Source organism: Hypanus sabinus, chromosome 29 (assembly GCF_030144855.1).
Source record: "Hypanus sabinus isolate sHypSab1 chromosome 29, sHypSab1.hap1, whole genome shotgun sequence".
NCBI lineage: Eukaryota > Metazoa > Chordata > Chondrichthyes > Myliobatiformes > Dasyatidae > Hypanus > Hypanus sabinus.
Window position 1 is genome coordinate 14,816,190 of NC_082734.1, and position 13,500 is coordinate 14,829,689.

The following is a 13,500-nucleotide window of genomic DNA, read 5'->3' on the forward strand; positions in this document are numbered from 1 at the left end:
CCGGAAAATGTTAGTGACTGTATTAGTCACATTCGCTGCTGCATTGTTATAAAGGTCTTGACTTTCAGTTGTCTATCACCTAATTCTCCTGGTCAATAGTCCCTTGCATTTACCAACAATGCAGTGGAAAAGTTCAAGTGCAAGCATCTCATTTCCTGCTTTGGTATGTTCCTTACTGAACTCAGTAGTTCTTGAATTCAGATAGCCAGTCAATTAGAATGATAGTCAGTTCAGATCATTAACCTATAAAATTAACTTTTTTATTTCTTTCTGGAAAGATGCTTGCAGACTTGACAATTCCCAGCATTCTGTTTTATTTCAGATTTTCAGCATCTGCAGATTGTTGCATCTCCCATTATGTTCTTCACCTTCTGTTTACAGCCTCCCAGGCAGATCGAGTGTAATTACCAAACTTCACCGTGCTCTCAGTCAGCACTGCTAGCACAAGTGACATTCAATGTTGGCCTCTCCCCAATCAGACATCCCTTTGATCACTCCGTTGCTCTCCTTTTTTGCAACTCAAAATATGTTGTAATTCTAATTTTGCTCAATCCCAATGAGGTTCATCAATGTGAAACGTTAAAAAAAAGGATGGCAGAGTTTGTCATTGAAGTGTTGGTTATAATCGATACCTGTACCAACTGGAAGCCCGAGAAGAGTTTATTCATTAACTCTATTACTCTCCCTCCAAAGAACCTGCTTTCATTTCAGATTTTTAGCATCTGCAGCTTTTGCAGTTTGTTATAAAAACCAAACTGGTTCTCGTAAGGCCTTTTGAAAAATAAGAAATTTTGCACAATACAGGAATCAAGGGATATGGGGATATGATGGGAAAATGGAGTTGACATGATTTTATTGAAAGGCTGAGATTCATGCCCAAATATCATTGCATGATTACTTATCCATACGCAGCTCAGCATTTTTGGATACAGTGCAACATCTCTAGACATTATGATAGTGTTAACTTACTGGATTAGTAGTCAGATTTCTAGGTCATTGATTTGGAGATATGAGTTTAAATCCCATTTCAGTAGCTGTGGGGGGGGGGTGAGATGGTGGTGGTGGTAAATTCAAGTAATTAAATCTGGAATTAAAGTTAATCCCAGCAGAGCCTATCTAGTTGATTAATGTTCTTCAGGGAAGAAAATCTGCTGACCTTACCAGATCTGGCCCATTTGTGAGTCCAAATTTTCCAACGCTGTTAAATTTGCACTGCTCTCTCAGTTCAGTGGCAATTATTAAAGAACAGTAATGCCATTGGCAGTGATAGTACCTCCTTTGAAGAAATAAATAAAATCAATGACCAAAGATACACTTCTGGCTCAGCTGTCTCTAGAGGTGTCCAGGGGTAAGAAAACTCAGGAACTGTCTCTGAGCCACTCTTGTTTACCACAGAGCCTGTGACTGGGTTGATGCTGTTGTGAAAAGGATAATGAAGATATTAACATAATTTGTGATACATTCTTTAGAACCAAATTAGGTAATCTTGGATGATGTTTTATGACCACAATTTGAGTAAGTCTCTAGCATTGGTCCTAATATTGGCCTATGGGGCTAATTTATTTTATAGCATACTTTAGGAAGTTCCTTGAGACATTTTACTAAAGTAAAAGATTTATAGTCAGCTGTTTTTGTTGACCCAAATCAGCGTTCAGATATATTCACTAATGAGGCCACAGTGATATTCACAAAACAACAGAAATACAATATTTAAATGACAAAGGAATACAGAATCACAAATTGCATTGAGTTGTCTGATCTTTGGTGGATAGATTGCCAGAGTTTTTAGTTTGCTGATGGTAAATCCCTCTGGCCTTTATTAAGATAATTGATGAGAGGACCAGAAGATCATGATGATGAAGATCACATTGTGGCCTGAACACCAGCTTTACAGAGGGTGGAGTAAACAAATTCAGTATCAAAAAGAAATTGAATAAACATTTGAAAATATAAAATGTGTGGTGCAGACAACAGGACTAATCAGAAAGTCCTAAGAAGGTGACAGGTTTGATAGGACTAAAGTCTTCCTTGGTGAGCTGTACTGTTCAAGTTATGATAAAACTCAATGCTTTAAAGGTGCTTGGAATTTGCTAATAATTATTGCAATGAACCATTGTCAGGAAATTTCTAACATTAATGGTTTAGATCTACCAGAATACATTGATCATTTCCCAATGAAAGTTAAGGGAAAAGCACTCCATACATATATCTTAATTTCCATTTCAAGGAGGAGACTGATGTAATGATCTCAAGTATTAAAGGCACAGAAAAATACAATATAGAAAGAGGCCCTTTGGCCCATATAGTCAGTGCCAAACCATTATTCTTGAATGATCAGTCTTTTAGAATCTGGGAAGCTGCAAACCAGGCAGTGGAATAAGACTTACCTCATTTCCCCACAGGAACCTTCTGCCTAGGTGGTTTCCAGATCTCTGTCTTGACCACAAGCCCTGTGTGTTGAAGTTGCACGCATGAGACAGGTGCACATAAACCAGGCTGAAACTGCAGTGCCAATGTGAACAAAAATAAATTTACAGGTCCTCACCAGCTTACTGACTTTTGTACGGCCTGTACATGCGAATGAATGTTGAGGAGACTGGGCTGGGAGTGATACATTTGCAGACTGATATGGAGCCATAGGCAACTTCTGTTGGGTGGGGCGTCAGTTCACAGCTGCATTTCTGACTTGCAATCTGTTTGAATTATGGACAGTTCACAGGAATGGAACCCTTTCATAACCTGGGGATGACCTGTAGTGTAGCTGAATTCATTGCTGAGAGAGATTGCAGTAGAGAGGGGTTCACATGACTGGAAAACTGAGGCCATTCTTTTCTGGGAGGGACTTTTCTAAGCTGGTTGCATTACATATCATTATGAATATGTGTGTTTACTAAATCTGCTGAAGGCTTTAATCTAGCTTGACAAATCATGGAAATGTGAGTGTAGATTCAGCAATTTAGAAATGGTTAATGGTAGAGAGGGTAGTTTGGATGGATAATTTTCGGGAACCATACTAGGCAGGAGGATATCAGTGTGGAGTAATGTTGTTGATAGTGCCCATAATTCATAAGGCCAGTATAGTATTAGTAAAAGACAAAGGTAAGAACTGGAACCAAGGTCCTCTACCAGGTGAAATGCACCTCAGCAAAGGTGGACTATAAACTGCTACTTAAAGGTGAATTGGTGTTGGAGTAGTGGGAAGCATTTGGGTTGGAGAGTTCAGATAATTTCCCTTCTCACAAATCAAAAAGGTAGGACCAAGGGGATGTGCTGGACTTTAAATTCAGTGGCTTTGGAGCACAATGCAGGCATTTCTTCCATATTAAGCTAAAGGATAACGAAGAAAAGGTTAACTATTTCAGTAAAAGATTACTAAATCCACGGGAAAGTGAAAAGTTGGATCCAAAGACCCCCTCTCTTGAATTTTACAGTGAAAATGAATATTATTGAGAGTATCATATGAAGGCAGTCCATTATCTACACTAGATGTCTATGCTGATTTTGTTCATTTACACTCAATCAAAAACAACATGACAGCAATAATTGGATGAATTCCTCCATTAATAACTATTAGGAGCCAATACAGTTTTATAGTACTATAGTAGTATTGGTACTGTTCTAATTTGTTGTATATTTTATTTAAATACACAATTTGTTAGTCAGTTAAATGGCAGTTAGTCTTTTTTTATATCTTTTTAACAATTTTCATGAAACTTTGGCTAAATAGGTAGATGCTTATTTGGGCTAAAATATACTGGGTCATGATGTGTTCCAATTAACCAGAATCCACTGTACTTGGCTTCTGCAAATTACCCCAAGAGTAAGTGGGTGTTGGGAGACTCAGAGTGGAGTTGCTGGGCTTGTGAGAGAAAATAGGTTGTAGAAAAATAAATGTGTGAATGGGATTGATGGGACTGTTCTGAGAACTGTAGAGACTTCATGGGCCAAATAACCTTATGTTGTTAGCAAACATGAAAACAGAGAGATCTTGGAGTGCAGAATGGCAGATTACAGAGGTAGCAGTACACAGGATACTTGTCTTTATTAATGACAGCCAAGAACATTAGAGCTAGAACTGTATCAAACACTCACTAAACACAGCTAGTGCAGGCACAGGTCTGATCACCACACTGTAAATGCACTTGCATTAGAGAGGGTACAGAGGTATTACATGAGGAGAAACTAGCCAGTTATGAGGAGAAACTGACTAGGCTGTGTTTTTTTTTCCCCCACAGAATGGAAAGAAATTTAATTGAGAGGTATAACAAATGGAAGTTTAGACAGGAAGAACCTATTTCCTTGAGCACAGAAATCAAGAACTTCTCTTACTTTTTCAGTTTGATGAAGAATTTCTGATCTGGAAGGTTAATTGTTTTTCTTTCCACAGACTCTGTCTGACCTGTGAGTGTTCACAACATTTTAAAAGTAAAAATAAAGGATATAAATTTAAGAAAATTATAAGTGGGAATTGAGAATTCTCTTTAACCTCAAGTGTGACGGGATCAGGAGCTCAGTCTTTTGCAATGACAAAACGTTCAGAACATTTATAAAAGTTCTTGGATGAGCATTTGAAGCACGATAACCTACAATGTTATGGGCTCCAGACCGTGCTGTTGGGAGTAATTTGAACATATCGATCAAATGATCTTCTGTTCCATGATTTTCTAAGACTACGTTTCTGAGAGAGATTTTAAATAGCCAGGGGCATAAATTTTAAAGAATTAGTAGAAGGTTAAAAAGCAGTTGAAATTATTCTTTTCATTCAGCATATGATGAAAATCTGGAGCAACAAACAACCTGCTGGAGGAATTCAGCAGTTCAAGCAGTTTCTGTGCAAGGAAAGGAATTGTTGACATTTCGGGCCAAGATTCTTCTTCAGGACAGCACAGTGTGAAAATCTTGTGCTCCCCACCCGAATGGGAAGAAATTCAGAAACCTGCATCACACTGCAAATGTACCTGGATACGATAGTAACCTAGAAGGGTACGGTAGAAGAGCTAAAGCGAGATTAATCTGGGTGAATTATTCTTCAGTCAACATGTTGATGCTGGGCTGAATGGCCTCATTCTTTGTTGTTATATAGGTGCAGCATTGGGGGAATGCTGCAGTCACAGGTACTCCCTTTGAGATGTAGTGTTAAGTGCCCACAAGAGGAGACATAAAAGATGGCAGGCATTACTTTTGAAGAAGATCAGGGGAGTTTTCCCTTTATCATTTAAACAACAATCAGCACAGTTATTATCCTGTGTGATCTTGCTCTGCACAAACTGTCAGGGCGTTTCTTCCATCCAAGAGCGACTATAGCAAAAACGTAATCCACTTTCAGATGTCTGGTGGTCATGAAAGGTGCCATAGAAATGCAAAACCTTTCTCATGGAACAAAGTGAGTTCTGAACATCTTATAGATTCACAAACCCTTCCCTCATGAAACAAAGCAAGTTCTGAACATCCCGACCACCTGAATCCATTTGCAAATATCTCAGAGAAGCTGTGTAATTCCAATCTGAGGTGGGATTTTTACATCTGAGCAGTCAATCCAGTTTTAAGTTAACAGAATGCTTAGGTATCCTGAGACTCTTTGATCCACTCCACTAAACTACATTCAGGTAGATGGATGTGTTGCACAGCCTCAGTAGTGAAAGGGTAGTGCTCTTCATGATCAGACTGCTCTGTGCTCTCATCCACTGATGTTGGCTGTGACCAGAACTTGAAAGAAGTGCCTTCCTTGACTGCCTGGCCTTTAAGTTCCAGACTCCCTGTCCGATAGTGCTCTTTGTCAGCTTTCCTGTGTCTGTGTGGCTCACTACGGAGAGCGAAGTGTTGCTGAGGCTTCATACAGTCTGTGTCTATGGCAGTGTCAGTGCCCCAGAGATGGTGCTCCCTGGTAAAGGGCCACACTGGATCTATTTGCTTGGATGTGAGAACTGGCTTCGAATCGTAGTCTTTTTCCACTGGCCAGAAAACATCATCTTCATCCAGGATTTGTTTACAGTCTATGAGAAAGTGAAAGAAAATCATTAAACACAAAGTACACTGCAGATGCTGTGGTCCAATCAACATGTACAAACAAGCTGGAGGAACTCAGCAGGTCGGGCAGCATCTGTGGAAACGAACAGTCAATGTTTCGGGCCGAGACCCTTTGTCAGGATTGAAGAGGGAGGGGCCAGGGGCCCTATAAAGAAGGTGGGGGGAGGGTGGGAAGGAGAAAGCTTGTGGGTGTTAGGTTAAAAACCAATCAGAGGAAAGATCAAGGGGTGAGGGAGGGAAAGCAGGGAGGGGATAGGCAGGAGAGGTGAAGAAGGAATTTAAGGAGAAAGCACTATGGTAGTAGAAGAAGGTAGAATCATGAGAGAGGTGCTAAGCAGCTGGAGGAGGAGGCAGAGTGAAACTGGGATGGGGGAGGGGAGAGGAAGGGAATTACTGGAAGTTGGAGAATTCAATGTTCATGCCAAGGGGCTGGGGACTACCCAGATGATATATGAGATGTTGCCCCTCCAACCTGAGTTTGGCCTCATCATGGCAGTAGAGGAGGCCATGTATGGACATATCTGAATGGGATTGTGAAGCAGAGTTGAAGTGGGTGGCAATCAGGAGATCCTGACTGTTGTGGCAGACGGAGCGGAGGTACTCGATGAAGCGGTCCCCCAATTGGCGTCGGGTCTCGCCGATGTAGAGGAGGCTGCACCAGGAGCACTGGATGCAATAGATGACCCCAACAGACTCACAAGTGAAGTGTTGCTTCACCTGGAAGGACTGTTTGGGGCCCTGAATGATGGTAAGAGAGGAGGTGTAGGGACAGGTGTAGCAATTATGCTTGTAGGGGTAAGTGCCAGGTGGGAGATCCGTGGGGAGGGACATGTGGACCAGGGAGTCACGGAGGGAACGATCCCTGCGGAAAGTGGAGAGGGGTAGAGAGGGAAAGATGTGCTTAGTGGTGGGGTCCTGCTGAAGGTGGCGGAAGTTGCGGAGGATAGTATGATGGATCCGAAGGCTGGTAGGGTGGTAGGCGAGCACCTCTGCTCTGTCTGCCACAACAGACAGGATCTCCTGATTGCCACCCACTTCAACTCTGCTTCACATTCCCATTCGGGTATGTCCATACATGGCCTCCTCTACTGCCATGATGAGGCCAAACTCAGGTTGGAGGAGCAACACCTCATATACCGCTTGGGTAGTCTCCAGCCCCTTGGCATGAACATTAAATTCTCCAACTTCCGGTATTTCCCTCCCTCTCCCTTCCCCCATCTCAGTTTCACTCTACCTCCTCCTCCAGCTGCTTATCACCTCTCTCATGATTCTGCCTTCTTCTACTACTCAGTGCTTTCACCTTACATTCCTTCTTCACCTTTCCTGCCTAGCCCCTCCCTGCTTTCCCTCCCCCACCCCTTGATCTTCCCTCTGATTGGTTTTTAACCTGACACCAACTAGCCTTCTCCTTCCCACCCTTCCTCCACCTTCTTTATAGCCCCCTCCCTCTTCAGTCCTGACGAAGGTTCTCGGCCTGAAACAATGACTGTTTGTTTCCACAGATGCTGTCTGACCTGCTGTGTTCCTCCAGCTTGTTTGTACGTGTTGAAAGAAAATCATTGATACTTTTAGAGAATTTCACAAAATTCACACAGCAGAAACAGATTGAACTGCTTGAGGCTCTAACCGTACTTCCTTCTCTCCTCCTACCCTACCTGCTCATTCCCTTCACCCCTTACTCGCTGAACCAGTTTGCGTCTGTGAAGATTAACTCAAGGTCCCCCAGTGGTATTGAGTTTTACATTCTAATGTAATGAGGGGTTTGGAGGGATATGGCCCAGGTGCAGGTCAGTGGGACCAGACAGAAAAATGGTTCGGCACCAAAAGGCCTGTTTTTGTGCTGTAATGTTCTATGGACAGTCTGAGTGAACACATTTCTCCTGAGGTTCTTTCTCGATTAATTTGTGGTTACCTGATATTTGTAATCCTCAGTATCAGTCTGCTCAACTGTAAAATTAAAACCTACCCTAAAAGCAAGGACAGCTTCTATGCTACTGTTATAAGATTCTTGAATGGAACTTCCACACAATAAAGATAAACCCTTATCTCACAATATCCCTTGCCATGGCCATTGCACTTTGTATCAACCTGCACTGCTCTTTCTCTGTAACACAATATATTGCAATCTGTTGTTGTTTTCCTTTGGTACTGCTTTGGTGTATAGAATTATTTATCAGGATAGCATGCAAACAAAAGCTTTTCTCTATCTTACTACATGTGACAATAATAAACCAATTACCAAAACAACTGACAACGTCCAACCTGAACAAGACTCCCTTCTCAGTCCTTGTAATTCAAACCTGCCCTGATCAGACCTGATTAGTGCTGTAAATACAAGCATTTCAAACATGCTATTCACGTGCAGCAATATTAAAGAAGCCAAACTAAACTGCTTGAAGTACTTTTCTGGATCCTATCCATCCCAGCATACCAACGAATACTTTTTTGCAAAGGTATATTTCATTTCTTCTGTAGAGAGAGTTAAGTGAACTAAATTTCTGGGAATTCACCTCACAGCTGACCTCACCTGGTCCCTTGATATCACTACCCTGAATAAGAAGGAATAGCAGCAACTCCACTTCCTCAGGCGATTGAGGAAAGCAAGCCCCACCCCCCCACCAACCAACTTAACTAAATTTTACAGGAGCACTCTTGAGAGCGTCCTGACAAGCTGCATCTCCATCTGGTATGGGAACAGCTGAGCATCAGACTGACAAGCTGCATCTCCATCTGGTATGGGAACAGCTGAGCATCAGACTGGAAGTCCCTACAAAGGACTGTGAGAATGGCCAAGAGGATCAGAGGGGTCTCCCTACCATCCATTAGGGACATTTACCAGGAATGCTGTGTACACAGGGCCCTTTGTGTTATCAAGGATCGCTCCCATCCATCCAGCATCCTCTTTGATCTTCTACCATCAGGCAGGAGACTCCAATGCATAAAGACAAGAGTGGTCAAGATGGGAAACAGTTTTTCCCCTCAGGCCATTAGGCTTCTGAACTCCTTACCATATCACATTTGAAATGTCACCAGTTACTTTGTTCTGTACCCTACAATACTTAATTTATGCACTTTATTTTGTTTATTTATGTATAATTAATTTGTAGATTTTATTCTTAGTTTCCTAAGTTATTGTGTGTTTGGTATGTGTATTTCTTTGCTTTACTCCCTGGTCCAGAGAAACATTATCTCGTTTGACGGTATACATGTATATAGTTAAATGACAATAAACTTGACTTGAGTCTTGGGAATGTACAAATCTCATTAGGCCAGGCTGGCTTGGGTCAGGTTCCAACTGTGATATGGATTCCTTTAGGAAACTGAAGCTTCTGTTGAGACTGGGGACAGTGAGGAGGGTAGTTGAAAATCATGTAATAAAAATTAATAGGTCAGAAATAACGGGGAAGTTTTCCCTCATTATTCACCATTGATCGTAAAAGGCTTCACAGGGTTGTAGATCTAGTCAGCTCGATCATGGGCGTAAGCCACTCCACCATTGAGAAACTCTTCAAAACAGCAGTACCTCAAGAATGCAGCGTCCAGGACCATCTCTTCTGACTACTATCAGAGGGAGGTACAGGAGCCTAAAGACCCATGCTCAACGTTTTATGAATAGTTTCTTCTCCTCTGCCATTAGAATTCTGAATGGTCCATGAACCCGCAAACACTATCTTGCTATTCCTCTTTTACACTATTTATTTATATTTTCATTGAAATATATTGTAAATTATCATACCTTCATTGTACTGCTGTCACAAAACAACAGATTTCACAACTACTGTATGCCAGTGATAATGAATCTGATTCACATTGTGATGAAAATGGGACAAACTCTGCAGTGAATGGTTAGTCAGAGCACTGGCATTATTTGTAAACAATTTGGGAAAAGGTTGACCAAAACTAAGGGAAAGATGCAGCACAAGCATATGTGAACTAGTTAAGTGCATGTACAGAAGAACTCATTGAATTTGCAAATTATCAAATACTTTTCATAAAATGCATACCTGAAGATTTGTTTATGTCATTATAATCCAGAGAGAAATCAGCAGTATTCTGGGGTTTTGTGACTGGATCTGCTTTCCTACTGTTCACTGTGCTTGGTATCTCCAGGATCCAGGACAGAGGGGTTCCGGTGGGAGGTTGGCGATATCGGGCATACTGCAGCACATCTGTGATCCAGCGGACCTCCTTCCAAATATCATCCAGTTGCTAAAGTTGAAACAATCCAGCTTGTTATAGTATGCGGAATAGGGATAGGGGTAAGATGGGGGGATCAGGAGAGAAGAACATGGAAGAGCAAGGGAGGAGTGAGAGACAGAGGGAATGAGGAGGCAGCAATTATAAACTGAGTGATATGTTGGTCTTTGTTGCAAGAGGACTTGAAATAAAAGAATAGAGACATCTTTCTCCAGAACCTTGTGAGATCACAGCAGGAGTATTTGCACTGGTCTGGTCTTCCTATCCAAAGAAAGATATACTTGCAATATGAGGTTAGCAGAGATATCTAGTATGGATGGGGCTTGTCCTACAAGGATAAATTAAGGAAAATGCACCTGTATTGAAATTGAAATATTCAGAACTCTTGTGGGTCCTGACATGGTAGATGCAGGGACCTGTGGGCAGAAAGGATCTAGAACCCCGTTCTTAAAGGAAGGGGTTGAAAGTTTTTCATCTAAAGGGTAGTGACTCGTTAAAATACTCCATCCAAGACAGCTGTGTCAGCTCAGATGTTGAACGTATCTAAAAGAGAGTTTAATAGATTTTTAGATAGTATGGAAATCAAAGGATATGGGGTTAGTGCAGAAAGTAGCACTGAGGTAAAAGATTAACATTCAGCTTTCTTAATGGCAGCCTGGCTCAAGGGACTAAATGGCCTATTTATGCTTCTATTTCTTTTGGGGAAGGAGGGGATGAGTAGGAGGATGGAAGGACAAGGAAAAAAGACCATAACAAATTGAAGGAAATGGAGAGTGGCAGAAGGGATGGAGGTTGAAAGAATGAAAGACATATAGTTATACAGCACAGAAACAGGTCCTTCAGCCCACTACGTCTATGCTGACCATTGTGCCCATCTACACTAATCCCATTTGCCTATATTAGGACCATACTCTTCTATGCCTTACCTATTTAAGCATCTTTTGAAACGTTCCTTAGACATAGTGATTGTATCAGATTTCATCACCTCTGCAGGATGCATGTTCCAGATATTAAATGACTCAGAGTGTGTAAGAAAACAAGATGGAGTGAGAGGGAGAAACAAGAGAGGGTTAAGTAGACAGGGTGCAGATGAGTGTCATAACTTTTAAAAGTCAGTTTCTCACTTCACTCTTCACAATTTACTCTAGGGATGGGTCAGGATATTGGATGCATTTTTACCTGAATGAGATCTGTCACCTGGCCATGTTTCTCCTTTGCTTCAATCAGTTCCGTATTATCAATGGCTTCCCTCAAAGCTTGCTGGGACAGCAAAGAATCAAGTTCCAGTAAAATTGAGGTCTGACAGTACTGTGCAAACAGCTCTTGTTCATAGGTGCAGAAATGCACTGCAATGACAAATTATTGATGATTGAAAAACATATATTTCATAAATAAGTATAAACAAATAAATATTCTTTATTCTGTTTGGTGGAATCAAAATTCTTATAATGGGCATAGTCAATATGAGATAAAACATAGGCCTGGACAGTTACTGTGTCAGATTATGTGATGGAGATTGGGGAATGGGGAAGATTCTGGATGTATGGAGCTTCTTGCTTATTGGCACTGGTATTTACCTACCTAACTGACTGGCAGGTAGTTCCTGTCAGGACCAAACTGCAGAACCATGTCCGGATGGGAATTTGGTTGATCCCCATTTCTGAGATGGTTTGGTTCCAGTGGAGAGTGATGAGGGGTGGGAAAGGTGAAAGGAGTGTCCAATTTAGGAGCCAGGACTGGCCAGGTGGCATTCCAATGGCAGGCAGAGAGGAGTGTACTTGGATATAAAATTAAAACCCAACCCAAGATGACCTACCTGTGGTAAAATAAACTGAGCCTGAGTATGCACGACCCTAGGTAGAAGGCAGGGTGGCTAGTTGATGATGAGAGCTTGTATTTCATGCACAGTTTGAGCCGTTAATTTCACATCAGATTCAGGCTAGTTGCAATGGATGAGATGACAAGTTCACCAACCTTCCCCTGTTCATATGTGATGCAGGTAAGTTCTTAACAGTCAAACTCACCAAGCTCGAAAATCTGAAGAGGTAGGGTCAGAAACCCAGAGGGATGTCCATCTTGTCCTGGGGCTGAGCAGACATCATCTATGGGAGGAAGCAACAAGAGGAAGGAGACTTTGTCTCCAAACTCCAGCACTTCGTGTGTGTACAGGCGGAAATCTACAGCCTGGAAAAAGTAAAAGAAAGCAACACATGCAAAATGCTGGAGGAACTTAGCAGGTCAGGCAGAATCTATGGAAGTGAACAAACAGTTGATGTTCCTGTTTTTTGCTCTTCTTAAATAGTTTGAGTCAACTTCTCAATGCATGTGTCATTCTTCTTGCAAAAATTCATGCTGGAGTCCCCTGCGGCCTCTGCAATGTCACAGGTAACCCAGCTTCAGGAGTTGAATATGATATAGTTGTCAGACAAGGTAGCACAATTATTCAGAAACTCATCTTAATAGATGTCCCATCTTTGGAAATAGACTGATGCTGATAACCTGCAGCAAGTGACTCTCCTCCTGACTCTACAAAGCTTCTCTTCCATCTACAAGGCACAACTCACACAGGGTGATGGAATGCTTTTCCTTTGCCTGGATGAATGCAGTTCCAGCGACACGCAAGGTCCTCACCATCCAATAAAAGGCCATCTGTTTGCTCAGTACCCCATCCAACATTATAAACAATCACTCCCTCCACTACCATATCTACATCATGTATCATCTACAAGAACTTGGCATGGCCTTTTTAGTAACCCAAATGCAAGATCATTCATGTAAGGGCAAGGGCATCGGATGCATGAGCACATATTATCTCCAAACCAAACATTGTCTTGATGTTGAAGGATATATCCATTACAACTGGGCCAGAGGTTTTGAATTTTCTACCTAACAGCATTGTGAGAGGATCTATGGCAGATTATTGTGGTTACAAAAGAAAGCTTAGAGCCTTGTGAAAAGTGATTAGAGGATTGCCAACAAGAACTACCTCAAGTACACCAACATGACACATTCTCTCCAATTCAACATTCTACTAGCTTCAGATGAGTAATTCACAATTGTATCAGTGAATTATTTTCATCTTTCTAACCTAGCAACTATTCTAAACCACATGGACAATTTAGTCCCAGTCTGTTGGGATAAGCCAGAGTCAGTACAAGGACACTATGAAAAAACACAGCTGCCAAAATTCTGAGGCCAAGAACTCTGGGAATTCAGAACTGGTTTATCAGTATTAGCAAATATAGAAACAGTTGATGGTTCATTTCATTCCTTGAA

At 41.6% G+C, this 13,500-nt stretch overlaps 1 protein-coding gene across 1 annotated transcript in view; it reads right to left on the reverse strand.

The window, feature by feature from the left end:
* Window positions 1–913: 913 nt before the first annotated feature.
* Window positions 914–13,500, reverse strand: part of LOC132383035 (ankyrin repeat and fibronectin type-III domain-containing protein 1-like) — a 214,250-nt gene continuing 201,663 nt past the window's right edge. The window contains exons 16-19 of the mRNA XM_059953740.1: window positions 12,249–12,408; window positions 11,404–11,570; window positions 10,032–10,236; window positions 914–5,993 (exon numbers count right to left, since the gene is read on the reverse strand). Coding sequence (XP_059809723.1) covers window positions 5,560–5,993; window positions 10,032–10,236; window positions 11,404–11,570; window positions 12,249–12,408 — 966 coding nt within the window. The 3' untranslated portion in view covers window positions 914–5,559. The remainder of the gene's footprint in view (window positions 5,994–10,031; window positions 10,237–11,403; window positions 11,571–12,248; window positions 12,409–13,500) is intronic.